We start from the raw sequence: 17,079 nt of genomic DNA on the forward strand, positions 1-17,079 counted from the left end.
AATTTGTGTTTTCTGGAAGTGTCACTTATAACCAGGAGATGCTTAAACTGAAACTTCTTACTCAGACTATGAGAAACCTTAGAACAAGCAAACCTCTCTGTGGAGAAAGTATACCCACTTTTTGTATATTTGTATAGCTCGGAGAGCCCCTCTTCCCCATTTTAATGCGGTACAAATTTAACAGCCTCCTCTCTTCATGTTACTTATATGCCAGCTAGCTTCAGTGCAAGCCAAAACACAGATGCAGATAGGGAGTCTGATCCTCACCCAGCGTTTCTGCACTCTGTAAACGTTCGTCATCTGGAAGGGCAAAACCTCCACTACGTTATTAAAGCACGCGCTTCAAATGCCTCTTACGGCATTTGGGGAATAACAAAAAAAGAAGAGCTCTCTGAAGAGCCCATTTGTTCTACCATATTTCCAGAAGAAAGTGCACATTTCTAGAAAACTGTGCCTTTAACTGTGGGCATGTAACACAACGTATGTACCATAGGTTCCCCGTCCTGCCATCTTATGGAACTGCTGCCAGGTGAGTGGTCCCTGCACATGCTGGATGTTCTCCCAGGTCCTTCCTGTTCGCTTCTTCTGGATGGCATCCTGGAGAAAGGGCTGTAGCGACAGCAGCATGCGCACCACGTCCTGGGAGGAGAGCATGCTGATATCCAATACTGCAAATGAAAAAGGAGCATCCATCATTTTCAGTAAGGAACAGGAAGAATTATTCCGAGGTGGCAACATTTTTGGTTTATCGTTCCTTCGTATTACTCTTCAAATGCCCATAAAATCTGTACAACTCTAATTAGATTAATGGCATTTTATGTGGTACTTTATGAAAACATTACTAAAATAAAGCTGTCCTCATAGTCCTTGTCACATACCTTTCAATGTTACTGTTGTCCAGCTGAGTTCATAAGAAGTCAGAGCATTTTCAGCATATAAACAAGTAATACTTCATTATGAAATCATGTTTTATAATGAAAATTTTTTAAATGGTGACACTTTCATACAGAGCTGTTCTTTTCTGCTGACTGCTTATACCCTTCTCCAAAACAAGGGGCCATGATTCTGCCCACCCCTCAACACATGAATTTGTTTTACAACTCTGCTTCAGATTTGCAAACTTCCACAGATTCTTACACAATTTAGACCACGCAGTCTAAGGACAACTGCATTATTGGTACTTCAGATGTAGCTTATAAAGCTTTCAGAAATCCACTTTATCTCTAGGATATTTTTATGCATCTCATTTCCCACATAAAGATTAAGTGGCTCACGATTAGCAAGTTTCAAACGAATTTATAGCGGTCACAAAAAAACCTCCAAGAAAATAACTTTTTTTTTTTTTCTGTTAAAAAAACCCCCTCTGTTCTGACCCATACCATTGCTGTGAGGCCAAGAATGTACAGTGGCACTTCTCACTAGGGCTTCATCCACTTTTCCACCAGTGGGGTTGTCCACATACTGCCTGCCTTGCTCGAGGGCATTGAAGCATTCTATCCAGGAGTCATTACTGTCTGCCTGCAGTCTGTCGTAACTCCAGTTCATACATGGGAGCGTCTGACGATTGTTGGAGGACATATAATCCAAGCAGCTCAGAGATGTGAAAGGCTGTGTGTGCTGATTCTGGAGGAGGAGGAGGAGGCTCATTGGAGGTTCCTGGGTCCTTCTAGCTCCCTCTCCCACCTGAGAGATCAAGTTGCTTTGACATATCATCAGTCGTCTTTCTGCAGCTTGGCCAATGTCCGAGGTCTTGCCAAAAATGTCCAGCTCATCCTCAATGAAGAGCCCAGAGTTGTAACCTAATTTGCGGTTCATAATAGCACTAAAGCCACAGGTGCAACGGTATTGATCCTCATTAGATGAATCTGGGATGTATAATCCCACATCTGCACCTTTAATATTCATATTACAGGCGCATATACAACAACTATCAAAGTTACGGTCTTTGAAGATGTTCAACACAGAGTCTGAAAGAATCAGGGTGACGTACAGGCTGTGAGCTTCTGGGATGGGCTGAACAGTGGCTGGCTCCACGGAATTAAGGGGCCGTGTTGTAGAAGGGGTAGAAGCAGGTGAACCTTGATCTGTGCTGTCATACTTTACAGATCCTTGACCGCTCGCAGTACCCCCACCTCTAGGAGTCCTTGGGGTCCTGGGAGTGCGTGGGGTAGGGACAGAGAAGCGGGGAGTTGCTGGTGACGGCAGAACTCCTGCTCCGCTGTTGCTGGCCGGAGCAGTACTGTTTAGCGTCACTGGTGTATTCATCTGAGGAGTGTTCATCTGAAGATAGTCTTGGTCAGCCAAACTCCCAACACTAGGCACATTGCTATGAAAAAGAAATGAAGAACAGAGTCAAATGCCATCACAAACTGGTTGGTTGTGAAGACTGATTTTATCAAGACTTATTTTTAAATACAAGGAGATGGTGAAAACTGAAAGGATTCGTTGTAACCGTACTAAAGAAGGAACACCTTCAGGCATTCTGCTCATAACCTTTTACTCATGTCTCAACTAAAATTGTAATTCTCACCGTGAACAATGTTGCTTCCTATCAGTATAATAAAAAGGCATCGTCTCAGGCACACAGCCCTCTCCTAAAGATTATGCCCATGGCCTAAAAATCAAATGCTCTTGAGAAGAATCTCTGGATGAATTATCAGGTTAAGATTTTAGGATTTTTGTAACTCTTTCAGGGGAAAGAGAAAGAATTGTAGATGTTTTAAACACAATTATCTGTGAGAGATATACATTAGCGGAAATGAAGACAATATTTCAGAGGCATAGAAAGCTTACTTTATTTTAGAAATTATTGCTTTAAATAGCTGTCAGAAGTCATGCATGTGGCACTTACGATGTTACCTCATGGCGGTATGTAACCGATAACAGTTTTTGAGATACTATAAATAAATGCAAAGAGTCACTTAGGGATTACACAGTCTACAGCACAATATGACACATTCCATTAAAACTCTTAGTCCAGTAAAGCTAAGAATCATAATTTTGGGTCATCTCCTGTCATGATTGGTTTTTATTACTCTGTTTTTGTGATTTTTTGCCAAATTCAAGTGACCAAAGAACAGCCCGTGCATTCCTGTGAGATCTGTCTTCTCTCTGGAATGACTCATATCAAGAAACAGTTAACATGGGCCAATCAAAAGAATAAGACCTTTACTTAACTTTTCTCTTTCCATGTTGCTAATAAGCTGCTCACTTTTCTTGAAATGTGTTCATTGCATATTAGGGCCAGGAAAAGGTGTAAGAACTCAATAAGTCTCTTGATAAAGGAGAGGAAACAGGTTTTTTCACATTTGTCTCTTCTTGCTGTGTATTTTGTGTATTTAAAAGGAGTACTATTTTAATGTTCACATATCATTAGTGACTTGAAAAGGAAAATAATGAAGACCTTGTTCCTTAGAATCACTTTATTACCTTAAACTGATGTATGTCCAACTCAAAGCATGAGAGGGAAAAAAATGAACAAAGGTTTGAAGGAGTTCTGAATCCGAAGCATACTGAATGCCTCAGACTAATAAGAAAAGTTGACCTAGAAACCTTGATTGGCAATCACCGCTCTGTCAGAAGCCTGCAGTAATAATCTTCACTCTAATTGGATTATATTGAAAATGAAAGGTTTTTTTCCCCCCCAACAAATACCTGAAATTAATAAGCAGCTCAAGCCTGGTGAATCAGTTACTATTATGAAAAAAACCTGAGAATTAAATTGCTCCCTAGGCACTATCAAGGTTTTACTATTCCTTTTTTGCAGTTCTTTTGAGAACACTGAAGGATCCTTTGGAGCTGGAAAAGGACTGATTTAAAGGATTTACAGACTGATTTAAAGATACAGGGTACTTCCTCTAGAAATGAATGCCCTGCACTAGGAGACCTCTGTACTATTATTATACCTTTTAAGAGGTCTTATGAATATAATGGTACAAGTTCTTGATAGCTTTCAAAATCTCCAGCAATGAATTACTTCCATAAACATTGCTAATTTCTGAGAACTGAGTAAGGAATACAAGCTTTTAAATTTAATAGCAGTCTTTGCTTATAGGTCACAGCACTCTCATACTCCAGAGAGACTTGGCATCTTTTCTTTTAGCATTTAGAAGGGGGAGGATAAGACAAATCCGATCAGCATCTGCCTAGTTAGCAGCTCCGTACATGACCCATTCAGGTTAAATCACAAGAACTCAGAAGAGCTAACAGGAGAGCACGGAGAAGAGAGCTGTCACAGGCCCACTCAAAATTTTAAGAGCCCTCAGGAGGCAAACTGGTATCATCAGGATCAAGTATCATCAGACTGAAGCTCAAACTGAATATACAAGTACAAACAAGAAGGGAGCCTAACTGTAGGCCAGAGAACATGGACACTGAAATGGGAGGACAACGACGTGAGAGGTTAAGTGCATTAATTTTATTCCTTAACACTTCTGGTTTATGTTGAGTTACAATATCTTCCTGTATGAGAAATTCCAATTAATTCAAGTACCACATGTTCCTGTTCTTCTAAAAGCACTACAAATGTAGTGGACACCTATTGTAACAGCACCAATTTCCAAAAGCTCTTTTTAATTTAAATGTTCCTACTGTCAGAACTTTTTTGATCTGAGACAATGACAAATTTAAATGGTTTAAAATACATTCGCAGGATATTTTATGGTTCTGGTGCATAGCACAACACTGTTAATATATGCAAACATTTTAATTAACGAGCCACTTTAGGTATGGGCATGATAGACTAATTTCCTACAAGACTGTACTTACTTGTAGCCATCTCTAATGAAAGTGGCTGCAGGCGGCAAAGGAAGTTGTTCAATTTTAGGAGGAACAGCCCAAGAAGGCCTGAAAATGCAGGCATCTGGTATCTTCAGAGGTAGGAGGCACTGGCTTGGCAGTATCTTCAGCGGAGCAAATACAGAGGAGCCCACAAAAGGTTGAAATGATGGAACTTTGTGCACGTACGAAAAATCCTGTAACATCCAAGTGACGTTGTTTACAACAATATGGTAAGGTTGCTCTTTATATTTAGATACTTAATTAAAACCTATTGTACTGTTTGAACCCTCTACAACTGCATTTTTTCCAAAATCAAGTATATTTATTCATTCTACAAAACATTCAAGAGCAGCTCCTTCAAGGAAACTCAGCTGAGGCTCCTTGTTACACTGAGATGCTATACAACTTTAACGTCCGTAGATTTCACAATTAGATTAGACTCATTTAGGACAATCTACGTCTGAAAAGTGAATAGTGTACTACGAAATTTTTGTACTACCTAGCTTCAAGCACCTCATTTAGGCACTTAGAAGACTGATCTTTGCAAGACTTCTACACTGACAATGGAGAGAGAGGCCAAGTCACGGTGTGAAGAAACCTTAGATGCCTTATGTCAGCCTCTCTGAATAACCCCCACGTTGGGGGTTAGTATCATCCAAGTAGTAACAGCGTGCACTTTACACATGCCAAATATTAAATATAAATCTACTATTAAATATAAATATATAAACAATCTAGTAAACAAAATATTAATATAAGTGAAGTCCAGTCAAACTGGACTTTCATTGACTGTCATGCTTGTTTGCAGAGAATGATGACAAGAACTTCAGCCAGAGTTTCTAGAGCTATTCCAAGTTTCTTTCAGAAGAAAAGAGCTAGTCCTTTTGAGGCACTACTGCAAAGTAAAAATCATTATTAAAATAGTAACAGTAGTCTCTCTCAGAATTTCAGCATTTAACATCTCATTAGATCTTTGCATTTTTTCCCTTGCACCGTGTAAAGCATTGAGAGATGAGAAATGTGTGGATTACTATCTTCGGCTGGTGAATACTCAGCACAAGAAATCTACTTACATATTCTCAGAATGATTAGCAATGGGTTTAGGTGCTTGTTTCCCCCACTGGTGTATATGAGCAGGTGTGACACACTTAAAAGCAAGTAAACTGTGCTGTTGGAAATGTTATTGGGCAGAATTAAAATATGTATTTTAATACTCCTAAAATGGTTGTGAGGGAGATTAAAGTATCTTCAGTATCAATGATGCCCTAAAATCTGTTCCCACTCAAAAACTTTCAGCTCAACAAATTCCAATAAAGATTTTTTTTTTTCCCAGGCCCAAATCATCCTATTCTTAAAGCACATGGTTTACTGCACAAACAGAAGAAAAAAAAAAAACCAGCAAAGTCCGTGGCAAGGCAAAGTCTTATAAATCTTACAAAAAAACTTATTTCAAACTTCTCCAGTAGTACAAAAATTGGCAGATACATGAACTATACAAGGTGAATGGACAACTGTACCTCAGTAAAGCCGCTAAGATGGTGCCTTTTCTCATCACGCCTTCAAGTTACGAAGTTAGGACAGAAGGAGGAAGAGATCTTGCAGTAGCTTAACCTAGTGGTTACTGTCTTCACGAGGGACGCACTGATAACGAACTCCCTTACACTTCTGCAAAGTCTCTCCTTCTCAACAGAATTGTTTGTTAAAGCTCTCTACCAGCTCAGCCCCTGCACAGCTGTCAGCTTAATTCGCAGCCCTGTGAGCTGGTAACTCCTGGATCTGAGACGACACAATCTCCAAATGCAACAAGCCGTCTTACTTCCCCCCCCAGGGACAGGGACTTCCTCCTGCCCCAGGGACGAAACTGAATGCTCTTATGGAGAGAGTCAGCCTGTGCTTTACTTTCAGTCTGCTTAAGGTATACTATTACTGCCGTGCAGGATAATTTACTAATTCATAGCGAACTAAATCACTTACATTAAGATAAATTTATGTATCAGTATTCTCATATTGACATATAGCCACTTCTTGTCCAAGCAACTGCAAGTGCTCTATCTTTCCGTGTATAGCTACCTCTCTCAGCTATGCAGATGCTGTTACAAGCCTTCAGTTAATTCCAGCGTTCACAGGAGCACAAAATGAGAGGGAAGGAGGTGGTGTTGGGGAAGGAAATGGCTGCTGATATAGAAGGAACAGGCTGTGGCAGATTAGGGACAGGGTGGGTCTGAAGGAGAAGAATTAGGCTGTAAAATCAAGGGTTGGGGACTACCAGGAAGACAGTTATAGTGTGTATCTCCCTCTATTACCTGTGTACAAATGAACTTACTGCAGAACAAGGTGATGTGTATTTCTACAAAGAAATGTGCATTTTTAAATTAAAAAGCCACCCTCACACTATATGCATGGAAATATGATAACGATAACTTCTGACAGAAGTGACAAAAATTGGCCCAAAAGCTTAAGTAATGCAGAATACACACAAGCAAGCAGAATGATTTTAACCTACCTCTGAACCTGTGCTAAAGATGGAACAATGAAATACAAATCAATGTACACAGCTAAGTGCTTATGTTAAGTCCTTTTATGTGATGCTATGGAAAAATGGATACATCTTGATATGTAAAGTCGGGGAGGTGAGTACTAGTACCCAGCAGCAGAGTCCCCATTTAAAAATAGTTCTTTACTCAGATACACTATAGGACTCAATATAGGAGTAACTATGTGACATTACCTGACCTGTGTTATACAGAAAGTCAGATAAGAATGGTCCCATCTGGCCTTAAAACTTGTGAAGTAACATCAGCTGAAGAAGAAACAGAGCAAGTTCAACCCCTGGGCTTTCTCAGAGATTTTCAACCCTAACCAAAAAAGGCAACATTTCAGAGAGAAAAAGGCAGCCTTTCTACATGCACTATTTTATCCTAGCTGCATCCCCAGAGACTGGCAGCAAGGAGTGGCTCTACATAAAAGGTGCTACAGAAAAATTATCTGAAGAAATAAATCATTTAGCAGCTACTTAATCCCAAGTATGAGGCTTTTTCAAATACGTACATTCTTTCTGTTAGGCATACGGCTCATTTCACATACAATATTGGCTGTTTCCTGAGAACACCCAAAAACATTACAAACATACAATTACGAGAAGAAAAATACCTATAGTTAAAATCAGGGAAACAATTAAAAAGCTCTTTTACTAGAGAAGAACTTTTTTCCCAACTAAAGACTGGTATGTACTTTATATGGATCCATTCACATTTGTTAAAGTAGTCTGCTACACACACGACATGTGACTCATTTATAAGAATCAAAACAGACATAGATGAGATTATAAAAATACCACGTCTTTGGCATGTTACCTTAATTTCTTCAGGTTTAGGGCTACCTAATCCATCTTCCACCTCCATTTTAAACTCAGCAAGCTGTGTGGGAACCATGTTGACCATGGGACTTTCCATCATTCCCAAGGTAGTCACAGTCTCTGAACTTATTCCATCTTTGTAACTCATTACTGGGGAGAAGGCAGGGTGTTGTTCTAAAGAAGGTGGTGTTGGGAACATCCTTTGGAGATCTGCCACAGCTAAACATCATGAAATAACACACTGTTAATCATTAAAATATAAACTCTCAAGGATATCCAATAAAACAGAAGAGACCAACTTGATACTAGCTCGTATTTCAGCAGTTAAAACCTAACAAAAATCCTACAGACTACTAGAGTTCCGACACCAGTATAAATCTAGACAAAAAGTTAACTCCAAGAGATAAATTCCTAGGGATATTTTTCCAAGCTTATTGTTTAGCAGAAACAACAAACTGGTAGATGCAAAAATTCTATGTACAATTCTAACAACAACAAGTTTCATAATAGAAGAGATTAATTGACATTAATGCAAAGTTCACCCCAGCAACCGTTACTAAGGAGATACAGAGTAGTTTCTTCCCTTTTTTAAAGCTGATAAAGTCCTAAAATGGGAGGCTTTTGGAATTAGTGTGCACTTAGCTGCATTTTTCCACTGACATACTGTCACTGTAGTCTCATTTGGTCCATAGCGACATAACTCATGAAGAGAAGATAGGCTACTGTTGCTAACACAAACATAGGCAATTTTGCTTAGGAATCAGACTGCCAGGCATCCAAAAGTGACAAGTGGTAGAGGAAGCCACAAAATTATAATTTTGCATCACAAGACATTAAGCCAGGAAAACCCCTAAATTACTTCTCAGTAAACGAATGTAATGTAATCACCCGTCGTGTATTTTTCTTCTTTAAGCAAACCAAACAAAAACCCCCCAACAGAAATGCTTATAAAAGTATAACGTGATCAAACAAAAATCAGAATTAAGTCTTGTATTTTCTCCCCAGCTACATTCCTTCTCCTTCCAGCGCCAAGCTTACATATTTATTTTGCTTAACATTCAGAATATATGCTATCTTCTCCTGACTTGAATGAGGACAGATGTTCTCTGGACATAGCCATCACTCTGGTGAATTCATTGTTAAAGTACTCAAAGTCGAGAAGGGTAAATTCCCATCAGTGTTTCTTCTGAAATGTTTTTTCTAACAGACTAAATGCCCAATTCCATTTCCATTCCTATTCATACATCCAACTCGAGTTGACAGGACACACGGACATACTTTTATTCAATAGTTTTTGCAGCCTAAAGATTATGGAAAATTCATTAATAAATGCACTGACTGGGAAACACTGCGTTGTGGAAATCCAAACTGGTGGAACATAGTACTACACTCAAAAACTAATTGAGAAAGACAGAAATAAGTGGTGGAATTAAAATTATATATCCGTATACTAATACATACACTAGCAATACATTTTTGTAGGATGCTGCAGCCTCAAAATCTGTCTCCACTCTGCCTTAACAGAGCCAAAACCTGAATTTCATTCTTTTTGTGCACAGAGATAAGACAGACAGTCCATTTAAATTCTTTAGCCAAAGTGAAACTACTCAAATAGTCCTCTCAAATGGACTTGAGTTGGTCATAACAGTCAAAGCCGAACCCAAAGTCTTTCACTACCTGGAGCAGTAAATAATGGGCTATGAATTATTGCCACTCGGCTCATTTTTTTCCTCTGCTCCTTCTCAGGCTTTGAATTGGAATTTTAAAAGACCTTACTCTTGTCCTGATAGGATAAATAAATGTTGAAAACATGTTCAGTAGAACGAAAAAAACTATTTTTCACCCAATGCTAGTATGAAATATGATCTTCAGGATGCCAGCTGGATTAGCTACTGCCTCTGTTTTTCAACAGAGAGAACTGTGCTTTAGAAATTGGGGAAAGGGAGAGAGGAAGGAAGGTTAAAATGAAATGTAGTCAGTAGGACTTTATTATGCTGTACAAGACATTTCAGATCCCTCCAGATACTGTTATGGCTTGACAGCTGGTGTCAAGGGGACAGCTACAAAACAGAAATGGAGTGTATCTATTTTACTTATTTCATACCGCTCTATAGTGTATCATTTTCTCACATTCAAGCTCACTACAGTTAGCAAAATTCTGCAGTGCAGATTCATAAAAAAGTTTAATTGCAAAAAATCCCCCAACCTTACAGCAACAGGCTAACTATCATTATTCATTTTCATGTGTGTCATGCTTGAAAAAGCTTTGCATATTTTAAAAAGCTATGGATCAACTAAACCTGTCAAAATCCAATCTCTGTACACTTCAGACTTCTACATTTGAGTAAATCAGCACAGCTTTTATGGGTCCATAAAACTCTGACTCATCTCCTTCAGACTGTTTTTTTTTCTTCTCCTCAATTTGTTCTCATTACCAGCTAAAGTTAATGAGAAGGCATTAAAGAATGATTTGCAGAGAGATTTGATTTCTGCCTATGGCGGCCACAAAAATCAGTCTTCCTCCTCACCACTAAGTAATTTGTAATTCACAACTTGATTGGTTGGTATTATCCCAAAAACTCTCACCTTCCTCCACTCACACATACATATACACGTTCCTCTTTCATCTCAAGAGGAGTGCCACCCATATTAATAATGCAAAACTATACTAACACTAAATTTAAATTCCAAGTTTCCTGGACTCCTATAGCCTTCCTCGTACATGTGTAGCAAGTGCCTGCACAAGCATCACTTCTACCATAACCATCTGTAAAAAGTTTACAATGTGTCTTCAGCTAGAACTAGTTCTTTGATTTTAATCATGTACTTCCACATCTAGATTAAACCCTGAAAGTGATTTTAGTCTGAATTTGTGGCAAGCTGAATGCAATTTTCTTCCAAGACAGGATGCCCCATATTGGCCAATTGGTAAGTCATAGCTTTAAATTCTTTAAATGCTTTAAAAAAGAAGAATGACTTATACTTAAAAAGGGATATGGTAATAGTGTGACTAACTGAGGTTTAATGATGAATTGAGAACAGAGGAGAGAGCTTCTAAATGAAGATTTGTAACAAATCCCTTCCATACTTCCAATCTAAGACAATAATGTTAAAAGAAGAGCACCTCAAATCTCAGTAGGCACATTCAAAAAATATGTCTATATTACCATCCACTCCTTTCATTAAAATTTGCTTATCCTCTTTTAACATTGGCATCTGGGAATCATAGAACAAAATAAGGACGCTACCTCTTAGTCCTGAAAAAGTGACATTAGAAGAGACATTGCCTCCTACAAAAAGGCAGTATGGTAGCTGTAGATTTTAACTGTCAACAAAGTAGTAATCAGTTGTTGCTACTTACTTGGCGGGTAAGGTACTGCTGTTCTACCATCCTTCCCTACGGGGCGTTCCTCAGACCCCACTGTGGGCATTTTTGATGATCGAAGAGCTGGTGATACAGCCTAGAAGCAGAATAGTCATATAACATATTAAAAAAACCCCAAAGAATATTAGAATTCATAATCCATTACAAATTCTGAAAACTCTCTGAGTGAGATTTCACAAGAAAGAAAAATGTGTACTTTTCTACTGTCCCACACGCTCCCCCCAAGAAATCTGGATTTCTTTTTCCTCTCTTTCAACACTAAAACAAACCAAAACAAAGTCTCTGAAATATTTGCCTGTCTATACACCCTCCCATATATAGATTTACACATAGATACATACACATATGTATCTATATGCACACAAATTATATTGAAAATGCTATCACCAACACAGAGCTTGAAATTAATGCGACCACTCTAAGATAACAATGAGAACACAACACAGAGTAAGAATGCCATAAACAGACTGCCACAGGGGACAGCTCAACGCACGCAACTTTTAAGACAAGAAGAACACTAGGTCTGTCCAGGCCAACTTTACAGAAAAAGGTAATTTTTTATTTTGACAGAACAGTCCTCTAGTAGATTTCAGTATTAACTACGACATCTTAAGTGCAGTTTGTGTGGAACCACAGAACAGGGAGAAGTGGTAAATAAATTGGTGTACTTGAAAAGGACCACACATTAGACTTTTAAACCCTATTGTCTACTATCAGCCAGTTTACAATCACCTTCTGTATCATTATGGCTATATTAGATTAGGCTTAAAAATAGTAATTATTAAAATCTTTGCCTTTCCATTGATTTTTTTTTCCTTGTAATTGATGCAAATTTGCTTTTCCTTTTCTATTTCCTAATATTCAGCAGTTATTCCTCTTTTTACTGAAATAAACTGCTTGTAGGAATAGAAAGAAACATGCTTCAGAGAAATTACTGAAATTCAGCAAGGTTGAATTTATTTTCCTTTGGGCAGCTTCTCAGACAAAGGTAAAAGGACAAATCACCAGTTAATGAACTAGGGTCTCTTCCATAACTCTCAGAAACAAACACAAAATATTGTCAAAAGCTAAGGACATGAAACTAAATGTAATGCATTTATAAAGCTATTACATTGCTTTACCTAGGAACTATTCTTATAGTCTGCCTATGCAATGACTGAGTCAGCAAGTTAGTTGTATACAGGTTCCCTTGATGACTGAAAAACCATCAGCCAACACAAGCTTTGATGGTACCTAAGGGAGCTCCCAATATTCCTGAATTATACACAGTGATTTCTCTCTCTGATGGATGCCCTGAAAGGACACCTCTCTTTGCTAGCAATTCTTCCTAACTAAAATACAAGCCTGCCTACCTGGAAACTCTCCTATCTACTAGGGATAATCATTCCCCACTAGGATTCCATATCCCTCCTTTTTTTTTTTTTGGCTGAGGTTTAAATCTACAGAACCCTCAGTCCTACAAAGACTTACACCAAGCTCATCTTCATCTGAATTATCGAAGATATTATCTAGATCATGAAGCGATGGAGCCAGATCCGTCACCTGTGTGAGGCTACCAGAGCCTGCTCGACCTGCAGCATTGTCTTGACGAGTATCTATCATAAGGGAAAAACACGTGAAAAATGGGAGCAAAGTCAAGAAACACAAAATCACCTTTTTCCAATTTCAGTTCTCACTCTAAACAGGGGGCAAGCAAGAATCAGAGGCCTCTTTTCTTATGATGTAGCCTAGAAATAGCCTTGCAGTCAAGTTTTAAGCAAGCATCAAAGGTCAATCAGGAGGAAAGAATGAAGGTAGCTACTGCTCAACTTTAATATTCTATGAATAAAAAATTGTATTATAAAAAGGACAGGCAGAATTAAGTTTTGTCCATCTCAGGAGCTAGCTATAACTCTCATGTTACTGTAAAATGTTCAGAATTCAGATTTTATTGCATAGCTTTGAGTAGTTTTGCTTTGCAGAGTGAATTAAAGAGCTTTTACTTACCAGTCTTAGGAGCAGAACTGAAAATAGACATGGCATCCTTTCCATCAGGAACTGGTGCAGAATGACCCGTTGTGGGGATTTCCTTGGTACCAATTCCATCTTCTGACTATACAAAAAAATCCAAGAGTTTTAATGGATATTAATATAAGCTAAGTAAGAACAACTGTTTTCCTATGTCAAGCCAAACTCAGGGCTCTTGATTCAATGCTTTGAGAAGCAAAAAACATTTTAAGAAGGTAAAAGAACACAGCTGCCTGCTGTTTACCTATGTATCAGGAAAAACATGAAGTAATATTGTGTACGATTTACGAAGGATTCCATACACATCAGTTAAATTTGATAGCCAGTACACATAATTAGCCACCCTAATTTCTCTAGAAAATACATCTTCTAGAATTTTAAGTGTGGTGGCTAATCCTACAAGACCAAATGAGTGAGCAGCCAGACAATGAAACAGCCCCAAAATAGATAAGATACATAAAGAAGTATCATGCATACCAGGCAGGTGACAACCAAAGAATGGTGATCAAATTGTTTTCTTTCACATATGGAAGAACACTCTAAGGAAATGTTCAAACCAATACAGCGTCCCTGCCACAAATCTCTCAGCAGAAAGCTACACTAATTTTGCCCAAGGGAAGAAAAATAAGCTTGGGCTGGAGAGATCAGAGCTTTGCAGTGAGGTGATGTGTCAAGCTGAAGCAAGGAAGGAAAAAAAACCCCACCACACCAAAAAAAGCACCCAGCAAATTCTTTCATCTCTACAAGTGAATATGAGGCTCAAAATATTTTATTTCTTAGCTTAAATACAGAAGCTGCTGCTGGTCAAGCTGAATATATGTAAACAGGAAGTATTCTTGCAACAGCAGTGTTTTCATACACAAAGAGGTTCAGAGGGATGCCAGCAAGTACCAGTTCAAAAACACCACAGTGAAATGAAGTTTTCTCCTGTGAGCCAGTGCAGGAAAGAAATACATAATCTTTCCTATTTTGATCTGTGGAACAGGCTTTAGTGTTCCTGAGACCTGTAGAGCAAATACTGTGCTACAGTACTGTAGTCCAATAAGAATGTTCATGATAAAGACTCTGGATTTACATGTTACCTTGTTCTTTTTCAAAGGATCTTTCTCAGCCCCAAGTTTGCATTTTTTGTTGCCAGTGAAGCTGTACTTTATATCACCATCTTCAAAAGTGTAAGGATCACTAGCGTCTCCCAAGCCTTCTCCAGGCTGTTGTAGTAGAGGCAAGGGGTCAAGGTAGTTCAACGTCTGCACTGGTTTCTGCTCTTCCAAAATTTTAAACCGTTTATTAGGTTGTCCTAAGAGCCTGAAGGTAAAAATAAAGAAGCAAACAAAGCCATTGTGAAACAAAACAAACATACCTTTTACAGCAAAGAAAAGTAACCGCTCTTAAGACCTGTAGCTGTCACACACAGATACAGCCCATGTCTCACTCCATCGTCCTTGATTCAGCAGAATTGTTTTATCCTCAGATAAAGGATGCATTTGCCTACATTTAGTATTAAACATCTCACTGTATTAAGAACTTCTACTCTGGGACAATGAAAAAAGAATTATTCTTGTCACCATATAAATCAAAATGCTTTGAAGTACACATAACCTTTTCAGCCTAGCAGCTCCATTGTAATTACCAAAATCAATGTTGCCATAACTCAAAAATTCTTCCTCAATTAATTGTAGGTTATACATTTTCATTAATGTCTCTCCGTTCCTCTTTGGTACATCTTTTTTCTATGTGTTGTCACAATGCAAAAGTAATTTTTAGGTTGGCATAAAATTAATGCAAATTCTCTTGCAGAAGTTAAAAATAAATAAATAACAGCTATCTTTGCACAAAAGAAAATCCATGTTTAAAAAAATAAAAGAAAGAAAGACAGGTAAAAATTCCTTAAAATTTAGGCAGTTCACATTCTTCACTGAGGAAGACACTGCATTTTAACTGTAGTTTTTCTGAAGTAACATTTATAAGAGATTAGCACTTGCTCTTTTCTGTGCACAGACCAGAGACTGTTACGGTTTTCAGTTTCAAACCTACAGAGACTGAAGTTAATAGTAAAGTTTCTATCAACTTCAAAGATCTGACAGCGGGTTTACAAAAAAGCAGTATTATTCCGTAATGTAGTATCAGCTACTACTTACAGAAAGTGTGGTACAGTGCAATTTTAAACCCACACAATTAGACAAACCACACTGAAGTGCCTCCACAGTGCCATAAACAGAATTTCACTCAAAACCGAGCATTTATGTAGCTGGAAGATTACGTAACTAAAAAAAGATTTTCTTTTTTAAATGATCAAAAGACATAAGTTTTATTAAACTCGTACATTTGCTCGAATTATTGTGATATATGTTACAAAAGGATTTATCAGTTTTTGTAGTGTCCAACAGAAAGCCAGATAAGAAAGAAGGCATACTGCAACAGCATGTTTCTATTTAATAGTTAATGTTATCACTAGCATAAATCATCTTTGATGTTACAAGCCTTCTACTTGTTTCAGTTTCAACTGCAAACAGCTTGGTCACGCTTGTAATTTAGTAAAAGCACCACTCGGATCAATTTGCACTCTCACCTTTTCAGGGCAGTGCTGTCCGAGTTTATTTCCATCTTGGCATCATATCGCTCACAGGGAAGATCCGGCGGCCTGAACTCTGGATCCTCGCTTGACGGGACACTGTAGGTCCTCCACATGTCTAGTGACTCATTGTTCTGAATGATCCCACAGTATAATGCTGTCTCACTGACCTCTGCCATCAGAGGTAACCTCTGTCCAACAAGGACTGTCCTATCGTCTAAGCTGGGCAATGGCTGGAGCTCCAGCCCACTGCCATAGAGTGCTGGGTTTACAGGTACAGAAGGTGGGTCCAGATTCTCTGCTTCCTGGCCTCTGGGCTGGGGACTAAGCGTGGGAGGCAGAGGGGAAGTAGGGGAATGGGGTGAATCCATAGGATTCATATTAATTTGCTTGCTTGGATTTCTAGCAGGTATAGATAGCGGCTTCTCGTATTTTCTGGAATTAGGGACTTCTAAAGAGGGCTCCATTCCTGCTAATCCCAGTTTCTGCCCGGATGTGTCCTGCTCCATGCATAGCTCTTCACTCATAGAGGGCCGATGGTGAAATGGCATCATAGGCCTTTTTTGCAGCTTATCTCCTTTTTCCTGTCTCTCTGTTGTTTTGTGCTTTGAAGAGGCGGGAGGTGGCAATGAGGATGATGATGATGTGCCCACGCTGAATCCTGGCTGATTTATCGTTGGGGGACGGCTGGAGCCAGCAGCACAACGCTGTTTGAAAACCTTGTGCCTGAAAGCAGAGGCAGAAACAAGTCACTGCATGGTTTATACGGATATCTGACCTAATTAAAAAAAAAAACAAAACACCCAAACCAAACCAAAACCAAACAACAACACTGAGAAATTTTATGTCTATTCCTCATCTTTTCACAGATTCTGAAATGGTCACATGATCTGGACCAGGTCGTTCAAGCCAACTCGGCTGCAGCTCCTCTGACCTATAAAATGGAAAAAGGACAGTCTCCAGAACGTAGCATTCAAAGGT

The 17,079-nt window shown here is 38.7% G+C and overlaps 1 protein-coding gene across 1 annotated transcript in view; it reads right to left on the bottom strand.

Moving 5' to 3' along the window:
- The window catches only part of MED13L (mediator complex subunit 13L), a gene marked incomplete at its 5' end in the record, with an annotated part of 179,169 nt that overhangs the window by 25,715 nt on the left and 136,375 nt on the right, over positions 1–17,079 (bottom strand). The window contains 9 exons of the mRNA XM_082007756.1: positions 489–668; positions 1,380–2,326; positions 4,768–4,973; positions 8,133–8,353; positions 11,496–11,595; positions 12,990–13,114; positions 13,506–13,611; positions 14,609–14,831; positions 16,096–16,824. Of these exons, the coding sequence (XP_081863882.1) occupies positions 489–668; positions 1,380–2,326; positions 4,768–4,973; positions 8,133–8,353; positions 11,496–11,595; positions 12,990–13,114; positions 13,506–13,611; positions 14,609–14,831; positions 16,096–16,824 (2,837 nt within the window). The remainder of the gene's footprint in view (positions 1–488; positions 669–1,379; positions 2,327–4,767; positions 4,974–8,132; positions 8,354–11,495; positions 11,596–12,989; positions 13,115–13,505; positions 13,612–14,608; positions 14,832–16,095; positions 16,825–17,079) is intronic.

Source organism: Phaethon aethereus (assembly GCF_964289735.1).
Source record: "Phaethon aethereus genome assembly, chromosome: 17".
In the NCBI taxonomy this organism is placed as follows: domain Eukaryota; kingdom Metazoa; phylum Chordata; class Aves; order Phaethontiformes; family Phaethontidae; genus Phaethon; species Phaethon aethereus.